The sequence below is a fragment of the Macadamia integrifolia genome, chromosome 4 (genome assembly GCF_013358625.1).
Source record: "Macadamia integrifolia cultivar HAES 741 chromosome 4, SCU_Mint_v3, whole genome shotgun sequence".
NCBI lineage: Eukaryota > Viridiplantae > Streptophyta > Magnoliopsida > Proteales > Proteaceae > Macadamia > Macadamia integrifolia.
In genome coordinates, this window is record NC_056560.1 from 36,954,820 (window position 1) to 36,974,694 (window position 19,875).

The 19,875-nt window shown below is 36.5% G+C and overlaps 1 protein-coding gene across 1 annotated transcript; it reads left to right on the top strand.

Moving 5' to 3' along the window:
- Nucleotides 1–7,678: 7,678 nt before the first annotated feature.
- LOC122076072 (beta-glucuronosyltransferase GlcAT14B-like) lies at nt 7,679–8,906 on the top strand. The gene is made up of 3 exons (XM_042641355.1): nt 7,679–8,488; nt 8,580–8,655; nt 8,760–8,906. Exons 1-3 carry the CDS (start codon nt 7,909–7,911, stop codon nt 8,887–8,889), a joined length of 786 nt encoding a protein of 261 aa, XP_042497289.1. The 5' UTR covers nt 7,679–7,908; the 3' UTR covers nt 8,890–8,906.
- Nucleotides 8,907–19,875: the final 10,969 nt, after the last annotated feature.

The window sequence follows — 19,875 nt, forward strand, 5'->3', positions numbered from 1 at the left end:
TTTTCAAAATTAATATTATTTATTAATAATATTTATTTTCAAATGTATTACCTTTATTATTGGTCATAGCTCCTTTATATATGACCATTGGATGAAGTTTTTTATATAATATATTTCTCATCTCATATAAAGATGTAGGGAGATGTTGAAAAAGAAATCTTTATGCCATTAGTGTGGACATCATTTTTTTCAATTTAATTATTTACTTTTTTTTTTTAACATTTTGTGCAATAAAACTAAGGGTGTTAATTGGTTCGGTTTCGGTTTAAATAGTGCAGATCGGTTCGGTTCACATTTATTTGACTAAAACCATAATCGCACCATTTACTAAATGGTTCCACTTTCTGAAACCGTGACCATTTAGTAAACGGTTTTGGTTTCCACGATTTTTAAACGGTGTCGATTTTACTGTTTTAAACGGTTTTGGTTTCAGTTTATTCCATATGGTTTGTAAAACGGTTCACAATCGGTTTGTTATAACTTGCAACCATCTCTAAACTGAAGATCATAAGCTTATCAAAAAATAATTGGCAACCATAAATAAGAGATTCTATATTAATGATGGTATATCTTAATTTGATAATCTAGTGTTATTTCTTTGCATGGCTATTCTCAAACATTTAGAACTAATATCATACAACATCCAAATCCAGTCTTCTACGGCATAAAATATTAATATGATAGGTGATTCAGTAAAAACACCTCATCTATGATAACATAATAACATAGTAACATATATGGATTACAAGTTCATGATCTAAAGCCTAAACTTGAACTGAATTGTAATAAATCATACAAAAGCAGGATGAACACTTAATTTAATTGTTAATTGTTATACGGATTACTGCCCCTTCTTTATTTAATTGTTATACGGATTAATTGGATCCGTTTAAATGATTTAAACGGCTTTCAACAGTTTGGTTTAAACGGTTTCAATTCGGTTTGAAACCAACGGATTTCGCGGTTAAAACCGACCTGACCCGTTTAGCTAATTGGCCTAAAACTTGAAACCATAATCTCACCATTTACTAAACGGTTTTGCAATTTCGGTGTAAACAAATCAGTTCAATTTCGGTAAACAGTTTCGATTACAAATTCACCTCCTTAAATAAAACTAGAAATTGCCATTGTCAAAGTAGGTCACATCAAGCATAATTTCTTTTTCTAGCCTTCTTTTGCACAAATAGAAAACTACAAAGTGCCTATTAGCAAAGACAACTCCTTCCTTGTCATCTTATGATATATAGAATCAAGCAGTTGTGTTGGTCTCCTTTATATGATCTAAGATTCCATTGTGGATGTTGCCAAATATACGGACTCATATTTATGGCAAGTGGTGTCGCAAATAGTCTTGTTTTGGCACATTCATTGGCATTTTGTCCTTAAGAAATTTATTCTTCTCCAACAAACAATGGTATTTGGATTAAGGGAAAATACCCATAGTTTTTCCCCCCTCTCCCGTCCCTATGTTTGTTGCTTGTTAGATTACCTAGTGCTGATGGCATGCCCAACCTTCTCCCTTGGATTAAAATGCCTAAAGCCTAACACACTCATGTGTTGATTACTTGATTTGATTCTTTTGTGTATGTCTGATCTTGCTCTTGCTTATGGTGTTGGATGTGTTTTGCTTCTATTTTTTCTTGAATTTCTAAGAAAAAAAGTGAGCTTTGTTGAAATTGGGGATGCAAATGGATAGTCTATATCCGTATCTGTATTTGATCAAAGGGCATCCGGATCCAATCTGAATTATCCGAAAAATAATTATCCAATCCGATTAGATTATCTATTAATGATTTTGAGGGTTCTTGAAGCTTAGACAGATTTTAGAGAATGAGGAAAAGAACTAAGACAACTTAAAAATATAGATTAATAGCAAATTGTATTCATTTGGAGGTTTTTTTTTTTTTTAATGATGGGTATTTAGGCCGAACTAGTCCCGCGGCCCATACTAACCGCACAACTGCATGGTCTGGGTCATACCGAGGTTGAATGAGAATCATTCAACTTTCACCAAAAGCAGTGAAGAGCACTAAACACCCCCCGTGTGAGTGGCCCAAGGTGTGCCTAGTGGAAGTTGAACTTAGAACGTTAGAGTTTATGGCTCGTATCAAGTTTGTTGCTCACCAACTACGCTATCCCCTTGTGTTAAAGCAACTAAATATGCAACGCTAGAAGAATAAAAAAAATGGTAATAGGTAACATAAGGGTAAAGTGGTGGAATTGGATATAGAGAAAATAACCACAAGTCAAAGAGTAACTAGATAATTGAAAATCCAAATTCAATCTGCATCCCCATTTATAGGTATTCATATTCGATTAGAAAATGTCCAGATCCGATCATATTCAATCCATATTCGATCCGTATCCCATATGATATTGCCAAGTTCGACGTTTGGAATCTAATGTTTGGCAGTATTCGTTGATAATTTAACCCTTAAGGTCATGCAATGTAGCATGTTTCTATCTCCTACTTTGCCAAGACATTTTTGATGTTCTATAGTGCTCGACAACTTGGGATGGGCCTATGGTTGAAAAGGCCAAAACATTAAAAAAAAATAAAAATAGTGGGCCCATGTGGAATGATGAGACCAAGGGCTTATATGCATAATTTTCCTTTAATTAGGTAATATTGTTATTAGATGTTTTAAAATTAATTTTACAGGAAAAAGTTTCCCATGATATTGGTAACTATCTTCCCCTCGCACCTCATATGGGTTTTATTATCTTTCTTGACCATATGGGCCGGATATAAATGAGACCATTTGTTGCACCAGTATTGATGTGATGCAGGAGATTTTCCACACTAGTTTTTTGGGGAACCTTTCATTAATTTTTATAAATTAATAAAACAGAAAAGACAAGGGAAAAAATTAGTTCACAATGTTTACAAGTGAGGGGCATGAGGGACTTCTTCCTTTTGGAGAACTCACAATTCCTTCTCAGAAGTATATATCCGTAAGGACTAAGTTTCCTTCACCTATGGTCAAGAGAGACCAAGGCATTGGGACGGCATGCAAAAGGTATTTAGGATCATTATGGGGTATCATCAACTTCCAACAATATGGGATGAGGTTATAATAGCCCTAAAAAAATGGATGTTTTTTTTTTCTCATAGTCAAAAAACTTTCACCTATCCATAATCTCTCCAATTATACTATCTATCGATATTTATTGTAATTGAATAATGTGTTTGTATAAATAGTCACTATTCTAGATGTGTATATATATATATATATATTAACGAAACTCTAGATATATAGTTGGATACCATTTATGATGGTAAACTACGGATCATCCTACTGCTATAGGGTTCTCATTACAAAAAATAACTCGAAGAAAATAAGATCAAGTTACTTGTAGTCCCACTAAGTGAAGTGCCTCCATGCGGTCTTAGCCTTTCTTCGATTCATTTTCTTCCCACCATTCAGTGATATGTCGTAAGAGAGGATGTGTGTTAATCAAATAACACTCCTCACATATATTATCATCATCAGTAGTGAATGACAAATAATGACCACCCATATTGGTATTATCCACAAAACATTAAGCTAACGTGGTGTGGTCACGTCCAACTCACTTGGCTATGTCCATATCATCACCCCAAGTGGGTGTGTCCACATCAGGAAACTTATGTAGATGTATTCATAGTCTCTCTCTCTCTCCACTTAGAATGATGGCCAATTAAATCTAATACTATCATGAATGGTGAAATTAAAATGGGAAGAGGTAGGATCTCATTTGGATTCCACTAAACATGCCATGTGTCAGGTGAATGCCACATTCCTAAAGTTATCAATACATACGTTGCAAAGTAGGTGTTATCATAATGTCTCATATTTAATATATTATTACTCATTGTTCTCTCACTAAATTATAGCACTAGTTTATAAAAAACCCTAGTCTATTGGAATTCCCATTTCGAAGATTCTATAATCCGATTGGACCTTTAAAATTTTTTCAAAATGTTTGTGAAAATAAATAAATTCATAAATAATATTAGCTTAAAAAAACTTGTAAGTAATTTACCAAAAAGCCATCGATGTTGGATTTTTGTCCAATATAAGATTCACTCTTTTTGACATTCTCCCATTTAGAGCAAGGTATTCCATGTCAGGCATCTTTGTGAATATAACTAAACACTGTGAATCTAGTCTGTGAATCTAGTATATCGATGTATAGTCAAGATAAATATCAATCATTTGTGTATTAAAACTGACAATGTGTAATTGCATTGATAAGGACCCCACAAGGCAAGGGACTAATCATACACTACTAATGATAATTTTGTTTCATATAAACCTACAGTAACACACGTGAAATTATCGTATAATCTAATTCGGTGTACACATAGTATGTACACTCGCACTTGTGCCTTGGAATCTCCATTCCTATATACACACAGTGCAATGACCATATGAGGGATACGTCAAATCCCGTCTCTTTTTGTGAACAGTTTTAGATTAAAATCTAAGGGCTTCCAAGACATGTTATTAGATCATGTTGCATAATTTAATATAATTTAATTTAAATAAGGGGGGAAAAGCCTAAAAGCAACATGGCTCCTATGCCCATACATAGTGCGGGAGGCAAAATGACCTCCCCAACTCTCATGAAAGGTGGAAATTTCACCCCTATTGAAACGTCTACTAGTTCTCCCATCGGTCCATACGCTAGTGTAGAATATAGGGGTTTGATGGATACTTTTTTAATAGTTAAAATCTATTATAACACCTACCTTGCTAGAACATTACTTATTTATTTATTTTTATTTTTTGGTAACTCATACATTATATGCAAAGCAAAAGTATATATATATATATATGTCCTATCACTAATAGAAGTATTACAAGCTATATTAAGCATAAAGTTCATAACTGGATGACTACCTGCCTCTTTGTAATGGAAAGTGATGGAAGTTGATAATTCTCAGATTTTTAATAAAGTGGAAAAATGTAATAGGGGCTACGCTCCCTTAATTGGTTGTGGAATAAAATGAAGTAATTCATGATTTGAGAAGCAAACTTCATTTGTATTTCACCCTTTCCTAATTGCTATCTTCATTCATTCAGATATACCTTTCCCTTTCATCATTTCTCTTTATTTAGTGTAGTAGAATTTGTGCATATGATCCTAAACTGATCCTATGAGAGAATTTCATACGCCCATCATGAAGCTAAGTTCAAAAGATTAGTTGCATTAGCAAAAGCCAAAATTGAACATGTCAAAAAAAGGGGAGGAAATTTTTTTATCAAGCCGGCTGGGTCATCTGTATTAAGTAAAACATTGTCATTTAGGTTCACAGTAGAAAGTTTGAGATCATAAATCCATCCATTAACATTTCGTAAAATTGAACCAGGGTTAGGACTAATATTTGAGGCAATAATTTGATTTTTGTGCTTCCAAATAAAATATATAGTAATAGCAAACATATTAAAACACCAATCAAGATTTAATCTAGATATATTTTTATTGAAAAATAAATACTTTACCACTTGCAAAAAGGAGGTTGTACATAGGCTCTGTAAGCGTAGACCGAGAGGTCCGGCCAACCAAATGTGCGATATAAAGTCACAGTTTACAAATGATGAAAAGCAAAAGTATATTAACATTTTATTTGAACTGGAAATTAATTTGGATACAATTAATATTACTAAAATCTCCACACTTTTCTTTTGTTCTTTGTAATAATAAAAGGCCTAGATTTTCTTTCATCCATGTTAAAATAAGAATATCTTGACATGGCCATTAGTATCGTTAGATGATTAAAAGAAACAATATATTTGAATTTGTCAATAGAGGATGAAAGTTTTTTTGTGGGACAAGAGTCACGTCGTATAATCATATCACCATTGGGCAATGGATTATTCTCATTGCACTGGTGAAAAAAACTTTTACCATAATAAAGCTCAAAATGAATTTTAAATGTAAGTGGATGTATGCTTAAAAGGACTACATCATTGTCATATTACTAACAATATTTGTCATCTGTCTAGTCAAGCAAGGTTTAAATCTTAAAGATAGATAGCTTTGACCATCCCCTACTTATATGTCAAGTTTAAGTCATATATAACTTTGATTCAAGTGTCATAATAAACAAAGGAAATTGGTTAAACTACACAAATCATTGAATAAGTTTATATCATTAATATATTATGAAAAATGTGCAATACAAAATGGACCATATGATTGAATTAGGCACTCAAATATGGTACATGACCAAATATTATCTCCGATTCGTCCAATGCGAGAAATGGGTCAGGAGAATTGAACTCCATATCTGTTATCATATTTGTGTCATTTTTTTTAGAAATATTTATTGTCATTTATAGATCAAAAAAGGAAATCTCAATGTTTTTCCTTCTAGTAGAAGGAATTTAGATGTTATTTTTTTTGGTAAATGAAGGAATTTAGCTGTTGACTATATATAATTTGGGAGAGGGAATGCTACCTAGTCACGGGGTTCCTGTGCTAACGTTGGTGCTAATGGGAGCATATGCCCATGCATCCAACAGGGGTAGAGTAGTCATTTTGTTACCTTTGTGTCTAGGTGCAAGAGTGTAATACCGAATAACTTTATTTTCTTGAAAATCAACCAAAATTATTCAAATTCAGTATTGAATAGTTAATCCCAACAACAATTTTTTTTTTTTTTTTAAACCATCCTATGAATAAGCTTGAATATATATATAATGACTAAGCTAGATGATAATAAGTTGTTGAAGTTTTTGTGTATATAGTCTTCCAGGTGTGACCGTCCAACCATAATTCCATAAAGAGTAAAACCTCTATCAATATCTTATGGGAAGTATTTCCTATGGGGGAGTGTGATTCCTATATGTGCACAAAGAAACATCTACAAAAGTTGTCATTTTTCATTTCATGGGGGATGGGTGGTTATTTTACCCCATGTATCTAAGTGTAGGGGTTGGACTTCTCTAGATAAACCATTTTCCCATATTTTATATGTGGACATGTTTATTATGAAGGAGGAATGTCGCTCGCACATGCATAATAGAGGCATGATTTTCTATTTTATGGGGTGGGCCAGTCATTTTGCCACCTCCTAAAAACAGAAACCATTTTCATATCTTATTTTTAAAAGGATTTTTTTTTTAATTGTTATTTAAAATTGTCTAGTTCTTTTTGACTCTTTTTTCTTTGGGTGGGTCCTGTAGTCAGCTTCGATCACATTATCTCCAATTTCTCCCAGCTTTTTGCTTATGAATTCTCTGTTGTTTATAACGAAAATAAACACTTTTAGATGTTTATTATATGGGGTTGGATTCAGAGTCATTTGTTGTCATGTAGTCAATTTAAAAATGGATTCGGTTTCTCTCTTGAGTGTTGATTCTCTAGATCTGTTTATAGGTATTTAAGCGATCGACACGTATGATTCAACAATTGTGTTTTTACCGATCAGAACAAAATCACGTCACCGCACCGTACCAATCCTTTGGGTACTGATCAGTCCGATCCGATCTGATGATCCAACGGTAAGAAAATAGTAGAAATCGGTGAGAACGGTTTCATATATTCAACAACCATACACGGAGCCAAAGCGTAAACACGTTGTCTTTCCGTAATCCCTCCCACAACCAACGCATAAACTACTGCAACGGGTGCAACCTTAATGGCTCGTTACTTTCGACTTAAGCTGGATAAAGGAAGAGAGAGAGAGAAACGAGACCTTAGAGAGAGAGGGTCTCTTTACGGAACTACTACTACTTTTGTCTGCCATTGCCAACTCCACAGCAAGTAAAGGAGACTCGTGAAGCAAAGGAAAGACTTGTCTTGTCTCGTCTCGTCTCGTCTCGTCTCCTCCTATGCAAGTCGAAGCCTCCATTAGAAAAGCTATAGAGAGATAGAGATAGAAGGGGTGGGGGAGAGAAAGAGCAAGAGGGAGATGAGATGAAGAGTCTAAAGAGTTATCTGCATCTGAGGCAACCACCAAATGTGGAAAGGAAATGGATCTTTCCTTTGGCTATTGGCTCTTTGGTTTCTCTCTTCCTTCTCTTCCTCACAACCCTTACCACCTCTCCATACGGTACTCTCTTCTTCCCTCTCTATCGCTCTTCTACCCCTTCCGGCGGCGTTTTTGTCGAGGCCAAGCTTCGGCCACTTCCTGTTTCTTCTCTTCCTCCACCCCCTCGCTTGGCTTACCTCATCTCCGGCTCCGCCGGCGATGGTGAGATGTTGAAGCGTACACTCCTTGCCCTCTACCACCCGCTTAACCGCTACGTTGTTCATCTCGACCTAGAGTCCCCTCCAAAGGAACGCGTCGATCTCCTCAACTTCATCAGGACACACCGTGTCTTAGCTTCCGTGGGTAATGTTCGAATGATCACCAAAGCCAATCTCATCACCTACAAGGGTCCTACTATGGTCGCCAATACCCTCCACGCCGCTGCCATCTTGTTGAAGGAGGGTGGCGATTGGGACTGGTTTGTCAATCTCAGTGCCTCCGATTACCCCCTCGTTACTCAAGATGGTTAGTCATTTTCGGCTTCTTCAATTGCTCTGGTTAGTCATTTGCACTCTGTTTTTAAACTTTTGATTGATTGGTGCCTTGCCTTGGTTAGATCTGTTGCACACGTTCTCGTATTTGCCCCGGGATCTCAATTTCATGGATCATACCAGCAACATTGGATGGAAAGAGTACAAAGAATAACCCTTTTTATTTAGATCGATCTCCAGTTTGGAACTTTAAATTGACTACGTTTAGAACTTTTGCTCACATTCATTTCTGGTTTCTTTTCTAGGTTTCAGCGGGCAAAACCAATTATTATAGATCCTGGGCTGTATATGACCAAAAAATCTGATGTTTTCTGGATTACCCAGAGGCGAAGCGTTCCCACTGCCTTCAAACTCTTCACAGGTGAAGTTAGCTAAAACCTTTAGTTGTGAATTCCATTATCAACAGTGGATTGGTCTCTAGTTTCTGTTTCCTTTCGGGTCTGCTTTGATCAGATTCCTTACTTCTATGACGATCCTCTAAGCATTATACTGAGGTGCTCAGTCAATGTGATTTAGTTATTTAAGCAGTCAGTTATTCTAAGATAGGTTTTTGGAAACAACTTATAATATATATTGGACAATTATGAGGAAAAAGGATATATGCCTCTGACCGCTTTATGGACTCTGTAATATTTTCTATTTTATGTTTTTGTTGATATTTGTGTTTGTTCTTATCATATGGGTGGAGTTTTTATGATGTCACGCAAAATTGGTTTCTGAATGAATGCTTAGGTTTTATGCAGTATGTTCATACTTTCTCTTCTGTGATAATTGTTGTTTCTGATAATTTAGGTTATGTTAAACTGAATTCTGTTTATGTGATTTTCAATGGAAGAAAAACAGAACCTTAAGAACTAAAAACATACAAATTTCAAGTGGGAAACTCTCTCAATTCACACTGAAACAAGATAGAATTGGATTTTGTGAAATATGATTTTGCAAAATGTATGAACTGCAACTGTAGAATTATTTCTTATGTATGGTACAACTTCTCTGACATATTGGGTCTTATGGGACGTCTCTCTATTCTTCCCTGGAGAGAGATATCCACTATTTCATTAAGAAAGGTTGATTTAACTATCAATGATAGAGAGAGCATGAGATGTAGTCAGTATAAAAGAATTCATGTGGTAAATGCAAACTGGTAGCCCTAAGATACTCTTTTATTGTGATTTTGGTCTGCTGCAGATTAGATGTCTTTAGGAAATATTTCACTATCAAACGTTTGACACAGGATTTCTAAATTTCTTTCTGAAGTTAAGTTCATATGCCGTCCACTTAGTTCACTGGATGGTGCAATGTTCCTTGGATGTTATCCCATTTCTCAAAGGAGCTTAGGTCTTTGAATCCACAATAAGCTTCTTGTTCAATCCATGTCACCAGCAACCATGTTTTGGTTGATAAGTTAGCATAGGAGGGTTGTTTCCTGGCCTATCTTCTACGAAGCATGTCATTTAGTCTTTGCTTGTTTTTTGTCGTGACCTCCACACTTCGTCTTGTATTACTGTTTTTTTAATAACCTTTTATGTATGTGCCTCCTTTCTGGTTTTCCCTTTTATCAGTAAAATTCTAATGATCCACCCAGCCCTCCCCACCCCACCCCACCCCACCCCACCCCCCAAAAGAAGAAAAAGATATTGCATATGGTCCTTCATTCTCTCCTGCCCCAGTGAAGAAAAAGGAAGAAATTAGAATGTCTGTTTGTCACGTGGCATATAATGATGTTTGAAGGTGTTGTTCCTCTCTATGTAGGCATCTCTATGTGTGCCTACGTAGAGAAACTGCTTCTTTATGTAAAATGTCTGCTTAAAATGGAATACAAGAGAACTTTCTAAATAGAATACAATTACTAACATATAATAACAAATAATAAGAAATTACTACCAAGGTTTAAGATCTCGATCTCGCCCCAAATCTTGGTAAGCCAAAAAAGAGAGATCTGGCGGGATCTTGCTGATGTTTGATATCTCTCTTTTTGGATTTTCCAAGACGAGATGACAGGAAATAATCAAAATCAACCATATCTCGGCGAGATCTCGAGGTCTTAAATGAATCAGATCACTTCTCCCCTCCTTAATGGGGCGTCCCCAGTCCAACGTTGAACATGGCCATACCACCTCAAACGACTTTCTCGGAGCTTGTCGTTGATTGAGGCAATTCCCAAATCAGCTCTAATACATCCATTCCTTTCTTTATCCTTCGTAGTTTTTCCGTACATCCATCTTAACATCCTCATCTCTGCAACACATAATTTTTTTATGACACTTCTTAACTGCCCAACATTCCGCCCCATACATCATCTGTAGTTGTACAATAGTTAATGTAAGACTAGATTTGAAAACTTAAACTAGACCCAAATCTGCAGGAACTTTTAAACCAAGAACAACTATAAACCAGCCCCAACATCATAACAGAAAAATTATAGTAGTATATAACAGTCCAGCAGGCTATCGAGTTCAATAGGGAAGCTAACAACTCAATCGATTTCAACAATTCAGCAGTTCTATAACTGGTTTGAAGAACCTTGCAATTAACTTTGAGAAGAAAGAATAGTTGAAGAGACCTCTTGGACTTCACGCGGCAAAGAGTCAATTGTATCAAACACCAATTCCTTTAGCCTTGATCAAACACAAGACCACCACTTTGATCAAACACAAAGCAATCTCAGTAGAGACATTGCAGCAACAACAATTTTTTTGTTTGTATAAATCGTGGCTGTACTAATGAGTAATGAGAGCTCTCCTTTATTTATAATAATGATGGGGGGTTTCAATATAGAAACTAAGTTTAGTTTCCAAACTGAAATAGGAAACTAAATAAAAAAAACTTCTCTAGTTTTCAATTCTGAAAATAGAAACTAGGAAAATACAATTTCTGAAATTAGAAACTAACTTATGACTGAAAATTAGAAACTAACTAGGTACTAAAATTAGAAACTAAATAACCCCATCTAAAAAGGAAATTAAAGAAAAAGGAAACAAATCAGTGAATTCCGTATGCAACCTTAGAACATAAAAGTGGCCCATTACACTCAAAACCACATGGACTGAAGACCCAACACATATACAACCCAACCCTAGACTTATTCCTAATAAAACAAGCTTAGTTTGGTGAAGAATCTGCATCGATAGTCCTATAGAATTTTCATTTAAGTTTTAAAGGAATACGCTGGCCACATAACACTTTGGTCGCCACTCTCCACTTCATCCATCCCACTTTAAGTCTCCTGTGAATCATCATCCTCTATGTCACATTCTTTATTTATGGTTGACCCCAAATATCTAAAATAGTCACTTTGCAGTATATCTCACTTCTCAATTTTCACCATATCATTATCCATCATAGTGTGACTAAAGTTACACATCTTCGATCTACTACTTAAAGCTTCTTATTTCCAAGGTTGATCTCCATAGCTCTAACTTAGCGTTAATCCCTGATTTTGTCTCATCCGCCAAAAAGGATATCATTGGTGAAGAGCGTACACTACGAGACCTTGTCTTGGATGCTATTGGTTAAATCATTTATGATAAGTGCAAGCAAAAGGGCTTAAGGTTGATTCTTGATGTAACCCAATTCATAATTAGGAATTCATTGCCTTACCTTCCATAGATCTCACGCTAGTGACTACACCCTCACACATATCTTTATTACATCCACATATTTACTTGACACCCCTCTCTTCACAAGAAAATGCTGGATTAAATGTCTAGGGACTCTGTCATAGGCTTTTTCCAGATCAATGAAGACCATATCAAGATCCTTCTTGCAGGTTCTATATCTTGATATAGTATATAAGCTATGCTCATAATTTGAAATATTGATATAATGGCATGTAATATATATATATATATATATATGGCAAAAGTTTGCAAGCAATATGGTTGAATCATAAAATCCACAAAATTTTCCTTATCTTTAACAATATGGTATGTATTTTTTTTTAAATTCAGCACATATGCAAACTATTTTTGAGTAATAGATGAATTAACTATATGTACCTGCTACTATGACTGGGCCCAACATAAATAATCGGACACAAAAATAATTAATTCAAATTGGTCAACTACAAATCTTATGTAATCAAACCCAAACCAAAATCCTGTCCTCGTTAAATCCAAAATTACGGTTCCTTATTTTTCAAATTACAAGAAGAGGTCAGGTCTGAACATGGAACTAAATCTCTGTCGAAACTAACCGAAATCTCCCAGTTGTCTCAGTTTCAAATCTGGCTGAAACGAAACCCAGGGTTGAAAAACCCAAGTTTTGAACTTCTCTGTTTCGAGCCTGACTGGAACCAGGTCCGAACCTGAGATCTCGATCCTTGGGTCTGACTGGTCAAACCAATGCAAATACTCCATGTGATACTGCTTGTCAGCTCCACTGGGCTTCTGGATGTTGTATGCAAAAATGAAAGGTTAGGGAGATTGTTGAACAATGCATTATGCTTGCACTAGTGAAACGAAAGGTTATAGAATTCAAAGTGTGGGCTGTAGCTGCAAGGTTGCTTGGTTAAAAGTACCAAGTGATTCTATTATCTTCAGTATATAAGTTCTTGATAGTATAATGTGTCACATTAGACTGTACTCGAAGTGGTTTGACAGTTTACACCCAAAAAAAAAAAAGGCAGGCAAATCTTGGATTAGGCTTGCATTTGCGAGTGCATTTATCCAATTGTAGATTGATGGGGTGGGATTCTGGGTATTTTGTGTAAGTTGGACTTGGAGAAGGCTTATGATCTGTTGTCTTGGGATATTATCTACCGCATGCTCAAAAGATCTGATGGAGAAATGGTTGTGTTGGATCATGCCATCATATACTGTATCTTACATTGATTCTTTTGCTTTTTTTTGATGGGCATTTTGATGGTTACCTTCTTAGCTTAAGAGGTATTAGGCTTTGGGATCTGCATTCCCCCCATTGTTTACCCTTATGTGGAGACTCTGAACCATCTGTTCCAGAAGAGGGGGGGGGGGGGGAAAGGTTTTTAGAGGGATTTGCTACAACAGCAGCTGGTCTGCACCATCATTACATTTGAGGATAGTCACAATGACCTTTATTTCCTTTATTGCGAGTGTTTTGAAGATGAACACTCAAAAGAGCGAGATTATTCTCATTCCCGAGTCCTGCAACATGTGACAGTTAGTTGGTGTTATGAGTTAGAGAAATGGTTTTTTGCTTTTTCGGTTATGGGTTTGTTTTTCATCACTAAGTTTAAGTGGACTTCTCGCTGGGGTTTGTGATTGACCAGTCTGGAGAAGTAGGCACATTTTGAGGGGTGATAATTTGTTTTTGAAAAATTTCTGGTTTATTGCAAATCACATCTCTTGTTAACGTTCATGCTTATTTGTCAACCACCTAATTTCCATTGAAAGAGAGTTTTAATGACATGCTAAAGATGACATCACTAATTACCACCAAGTGGATTTGATTTCGATGGGCAAAACTAGAAAAAAAGGAGGTTACATATCTTTTTCTAAGGGTGATAGGCCACCAAAAAAAATTTTATGGTAGGTGAAGATCAGTTGTGGTATAGGGTGATTGCTTAGGGTTTAGGTAGAACCAAGTTGTCAAGTATCGGTATCAATCAATGTACCAGTAGGGTGGTTTTAAGAGACAAATTAGAGATGCAAGATATGCTAAAGATTCACATGGAAATGCTTAGGATACATGTTTATATGCTTAGGATAGATTGCAAAATATTCTTTTGAAGCATAGTGTACACCTTAAAGCAATAATCGGACCTAATATCCACCACGTGGCATATCAATTAGGACCCAATTTTTTGAACAATTACTTATCAATTTTGATGTAATTTGGCCATGTGTCAGTATAAAGCTTTGTAGATTCATTACATTTTGAAATACAAATGGATGGTTAAAAATATAATAAAAAAACTCCAATGCATGGATGGTGAAATCAATTCAGTTTTGCTATAAAAATTAATGTGCAACCAATCTAGATCATGCCCTTCCGTTCAACCGTTGGATTTTCCAAATCATCCTTCCATGTGGCATATTAGCTAGTAGTGCAAGAAAACTTCCATGGGTGGCGAACCATAGTGAAGTTTATTTGACATAAAAGAGGAATAGGGAGGGGGGAGAGTAGTAACATTGATCTATGGAGAAACCTTCCCCCATTGTTTTTGTTTGTTGCTTCTGCCGTTGTCTCTGCTGCCACATAATGTAGGAGTAGATTACAGGTAACTAACTCTGCAGTTTATAACCCCAAACAATACAAATAGGAGCAAAAAACAAAGAAATAATACCATCAAATAAACCCCCAAGGATATAATACCCATATAGGAGCAAAACCAGCCCAAAACCTAACCCGAAAGGAGAGGAAAGACCTGCTATAGAGCTGGAGAGAGAAAGGTGGGGCCAGGTATGTGAGAGTCCGATTGAGCTGCACTTTTGGGTGTAGATAGTCCCTAGGGAGGGTACAAAAACTCCCAAATATGAAAGGCTTCTGACGGCTGGTTATGGAGTTATGTGCTTTCTTGATTTTCAGACCTAGGAGAGAGAATGTGAAGAATTCTACAGGAACAACTTGTCTTCTTCAGATAACCTTCAAGAGATGATCGATTGATCTTCTTAGAGTATAGACCCAGTCCTCCAAAGGATCTGTAGATCAGATCTCAAACTTGGGCAGCAATGAGGGTCGATTGGCTTCAAGAACAAGAACTCTTTGGCTGACTGATTCTGATTTTGTATGCTTTAACAGGTCTGAACTTCTAATGACATTAAACAGAAAAAAAAAAATAGAAAAAGAAGAATCGATGGAGGGTTGATAAGGGTGAAAGAGAATAAAAGAATGGGTATCTCACCCCTCAGGTTTTGGGTATCACACCCCTCAAACGTTTAGGCATCTCACCTCTCAGTAACAGTTTTTTTAGTTAATGAGTAATCACTCAATAATTCATTAATTCAAATCTAAGAAATATCAGTGCATAGGCTCTTCTATTTAAAGAGGGCAAAATTACAATCATACCTTGACTAGGAGCTAATTTCCAAATAAGACTAGACACTCTTACTACAACTAGGACTTCAAATAGAACTAAGACTAGACTTCTAACTCTAACATGGAGCAGGACTGACTAACTAATAGTCATATATGACTTTACAACCAATTAATGGCCTAATAGAACTTTATTGAATTAAATAGCAACTAATTAAACTAATGAATTAAATTCCGTTTTCCTACCTTCTACCCATATTTTAGGCCCATTAAAGTGGCCTATTTCAAATAAATCCATAGGATCAAAGGCCCAACACATACATAACACAACCCAATGTTTATTTGCAATAAAATAAGCCCAAGTGACTTATCTACATCACCACACGTGAGTTCTTTTCCTTCTCCTTTTCTTCTTCTTTGGCTGTGGCAGTGATGGTGGTGGCTGATGTTGCTACTTCTACTTTCCAGGTGGTGGCGGCAGACGCACACACACACACACATACATATATATTATTTTTAGTGTCCGATATCAGTCTTTCCTGTATCAAAGCTTTGTATCATGATACGTATGGGCCCGATACAACCAATTCGTGTTGAGACTAAATACCTCGCTTGTCACCATCAAGGTGGTGCTAGCTTGCCAGGTGGTAGACTTGAAGAGGCATGGATGGGCTTATGTGATAGGTGATCCCATACCCATCTAAGTGTTCAATTTTGAGCTTCAAACAAGCACAAGAAGTCATTAAAAGGTGACTTAGAATTTCATAAAATTACAAAAAATTGCCACTTTTCTGTAACAGAATCTAGTGCTCTCTTTGCAATTTTATGTCACATTGAATTCATTTTTAAGGCACTTCCCCTACTTGTTTTGTGCTGAAACTTGACCACTAAGATGGGTATTGGGTCCTTTTCACATGATTCTGGACCCAACCATAGTTGCCAATGTGGCAAGTAGTGATAGTTAAAAAAAGGCATAAGTGGCATGTATAATGACCTAAAAAGGGTGCTTTATCTAAGGTTTAAAGTATCGTTATCTTGTATTGTATCAGAATTCAGAAGGGTGATTTTAAGAGGCATATCATATGATATTGGAGAGGTACAAGATACTCTAAAGATACACTTGGAGATGTTCAAGAAACAAATGGAGATGCCTAGGATACATTCGAAATACAGTTTTGAAGCATAAAACACTATTAATAAGCAAAGAAGTCTTGTATTTTAAACTATAGACTGACATCGCTCTCTTTAGATGGCATCTTCCTTGACACCAAACATAAGCATAATGTATTTACCCATAAATAAGACACACACACACACACACACACACACCAAAAAAAAAAAAAAAAAAAATGCAATCAAAGAACTCATGTTTTTCAGAAAATTTTCATACAATTTAACACACATTAGTGTAATTTATTCCATAATTGTTGGCCTTTTCCATATTTTTATTTACCCAATAAAAAAAAAAACTAAAATTACAGGAAAAAAAATACTGAAATTAAGGAGGATGAAAGATCTCATCATCCTCCATCATAGATAATTTTACAAATTATTAGCAAGCATTTTTTAGGGAATAAAATAAAATATTCTTCACCCCCTCGCCCCAAATTTTTTTTTTTTTTTTTTTTTTTTTTTGTGGAAGAATTAGGGTTTAGATGAACAAATCATTGCAAAAACCCTAGGTAGATGCAATGTTTCAGGTTGTTTTTCACTAATCTATTGATCCATTGCAAAAAAAAAAAAAAGGTTTCTAGGGTCCCTTGTTCTTGCGTAGAGCTGGTTTTGATCTTGGATTCAAGCCTGGTTAATCCCAAATGTGGCTCAAATCACCAATCTACAGGTTGCGAGTTGTGTCTGCAAGGTTTAGACGGTGTATTGATCGTACAACCCAACATAGTCATTACATTACTATTTTTTTTAAAGTTTCGTATCAGTACTGTATCAAGGCCTTTCAATACTGTTGTGTTACTAACGTGCTATTGATACGATCGATGCCTAAGCTTTGCATGTCTTTTCGCACCAATTCTCCGAGTCATTTTAGGTCTACCCTCTCTTTTAGCTCATTCAATCCGAAAATCACTCCATACTAGAGCATCTAAAGGTCTCCGTAGGCCATGACCATGCTACCGCAACCGATTTCCTCGAAAACTTATTATGTATGAGAGCTACTCCCAAATCAGCGTTAATTTGTTCATTCTTTATTTTATCCTTGCTAGTTTTACCATACCTCTATCTCAACATCCTCATCTCAGTTACACTGAGTTTATCTATATGACATTTCTTAATTGCTCAACATTTTGCACCATACAGTATAGCTGATCATATGATTGTCCTATAAAATTTTCCTCTAAATTTTAAAGGAATACTTCGATCACACAATAGACCTTGCAGTAGCGAGAGCCTCGTGCACTGGGTTGCTCTTTTTTTATGATCAGTCAACACCGCGGATGCACCTCTCGTCTTTATCTATCCTATTTCAATTCTCTGTGTAACATCATCTTCAATTTCTCATTTATTTATGGTTTAGCCCAAATACCTAAACTAACCACTTATCGGAATCTCCCTCTCATCAATTTTCACCACCTCATTACCCGTCATATTGTAACTAAATTTACACACCATATACTCCATTTTCACTTTTTCAATATATAAGGAATCTAAATTGAGTTGTTCTTTTTGTTGAAGCTCTAAATGGGGACACGAAGGCGGGCTTTCTTCTTTCCTTCTCTTTTACTTTTTTTGTTCTTTTTCCCCGACTTCTCTCCAAAGTTACTGTTTGCAATACCATATTGTATTGGATTTCCCCCCTCTAATAAGCAAGGCAGAACAAAATTGATTAAAAAAGTACAAGCACAGAATATGTCAGCTAGTGCACGGTCCACGGGAAGTTTACTTCAAATACAATATATATATATATGCTCGTCTCTTTGCTGCAACGTTTGTAATCTCCAATCATTGGTCACCCCTTAAATAGCCTTTCATATGATGGATTATCAATGAGGCTGGTTTTCCGATTACAATAAAAGATCAAACTATTCCTTTCTTTGAGGGAACAAATGTTTTTTCTTCTATTTCTTAAATTCTCAAACATTCTGAGGTATTTAGTCTCGATACAAATCCGTCGTATCGGGATACATGGCTTTGATACGACAAATCGATACCAAACACTACAAATAAAAAATGTCTCAGGTTATATAGATCTGTACCCACCAGTATAGGCCGAGATGGGCTGATACAACCCAAGATGGTTTGATACACATTAAGAGACTCTACTGCCCTAACCAAAGCAACAACTAGAGCAACAACCACCACCACCACCACTACTGCCATCACCAACGGTAGTAACAATAAGAGCCACCACCGGCTTCAATAGCGGCAACAGAAATCGTAGCAGCCATTGCCACCACCACTGTCCCGCAACAACAAAAGCAATAGCAGTAGCCATTACCGGACCACCAGAAGCAGTACTAGTAGCTAGGGGTGCAAGTTTGGCCCTGACGGCCTGAACCTGCCTTTGGCCCGCCTTGAGCCCACATAGGGCTAAGCCCAAAAATTTTGGCCTGGAGTGCAGGCCCGGCCTTGAGTCAGGGTCAGGGCGGGTAAGGGTGTTGGTGTATGATGTCTTGTATTCCGTCGCAGTTTAATCCAGGAAGTACTAGTGCAGCACCTAGACAGGCAGGACGGCGGTCCCACTAGCAGGTTAGCGGGCTGTGGGGGTTGCAAGGGGGGCAGGAGGCTCCCTTGCATAGCAGGGGGTGTAGGGGGGCGCAGCCCCGTGCTCGAATTTTTTATTTGAGGGCAATTGTAGTTTAATCCGGATTAGGGTTTTCTCGCTATATATTTGTAGCGAGGGTTTCTTTCTCTGTAATGCAAGCAATACTGAGAGGTGTGAAGACGAGCGCTGTAACCCTATTCTCCATTGATAGTGAAGTAGAATCTCATCTCACCGGGGATGTAGGCAACCTTGCCAAACCTCGTAAAATCCGTGTGCATTGTTTGTTTTGTTTTTCCATTATCTTCTGCATCGTTTTAGGGTTTGGTTTCTACAAATTGGTATCAGAGCTCTAGGTTTCCGTTTTTTAGGGTTTACTATCACGATGGCAGGGAAGGGATCGAATGTCAAGTATGACATCGAGAGTTTAATGGGAAGAACAATTTCACCCTCTGGTGTCAAAAGATGAAGGATCTTCTGATACAACAGGGTTTGGCGAAAACGTTGTTGGGGAAGTCTAAGAAACCTACAAAAATTACTGATGAAGATTGGGAAGAGATGGAGGAAAAGGCGGTAAGTGCTATTCGATTAAATTTTTCTGATGATGCACTACAATATGTTGTGGGTATCGAATCTGCACTGCAGTTATGGGCGAAACTTGAAAGCATCTACATGACGAAGTCCTTAACGAACAA

What these genes read in the sequence shown, in the direction of transcription:
- LOC122076072 (XM_042641355.1), top strand. Translation starts at nt 7,909, where the DNA reads ATGAAGAGTCTAAAGAGTTATCTGCATCTGAGGCAACCACCAAATGTG. An exon ending in CCCCCTCGTTACTCAAGATG is followed by an intron (nt 8,489 to 8,579) that starts GTTAGTCATTTT and finishes TGCCTTGGTTAG; the next exon opens with ATCTGTTGCACACGTTCTCG. An exon ending in AGCAACATTGGATGGAAAGA is followed by an intron (nt 8,656 to 8,759) that starts GTACAAAGAATA and finishes TTTCTTTTCTAG; the next exon opens with GTTTCAGCGGGCAAAACCAA.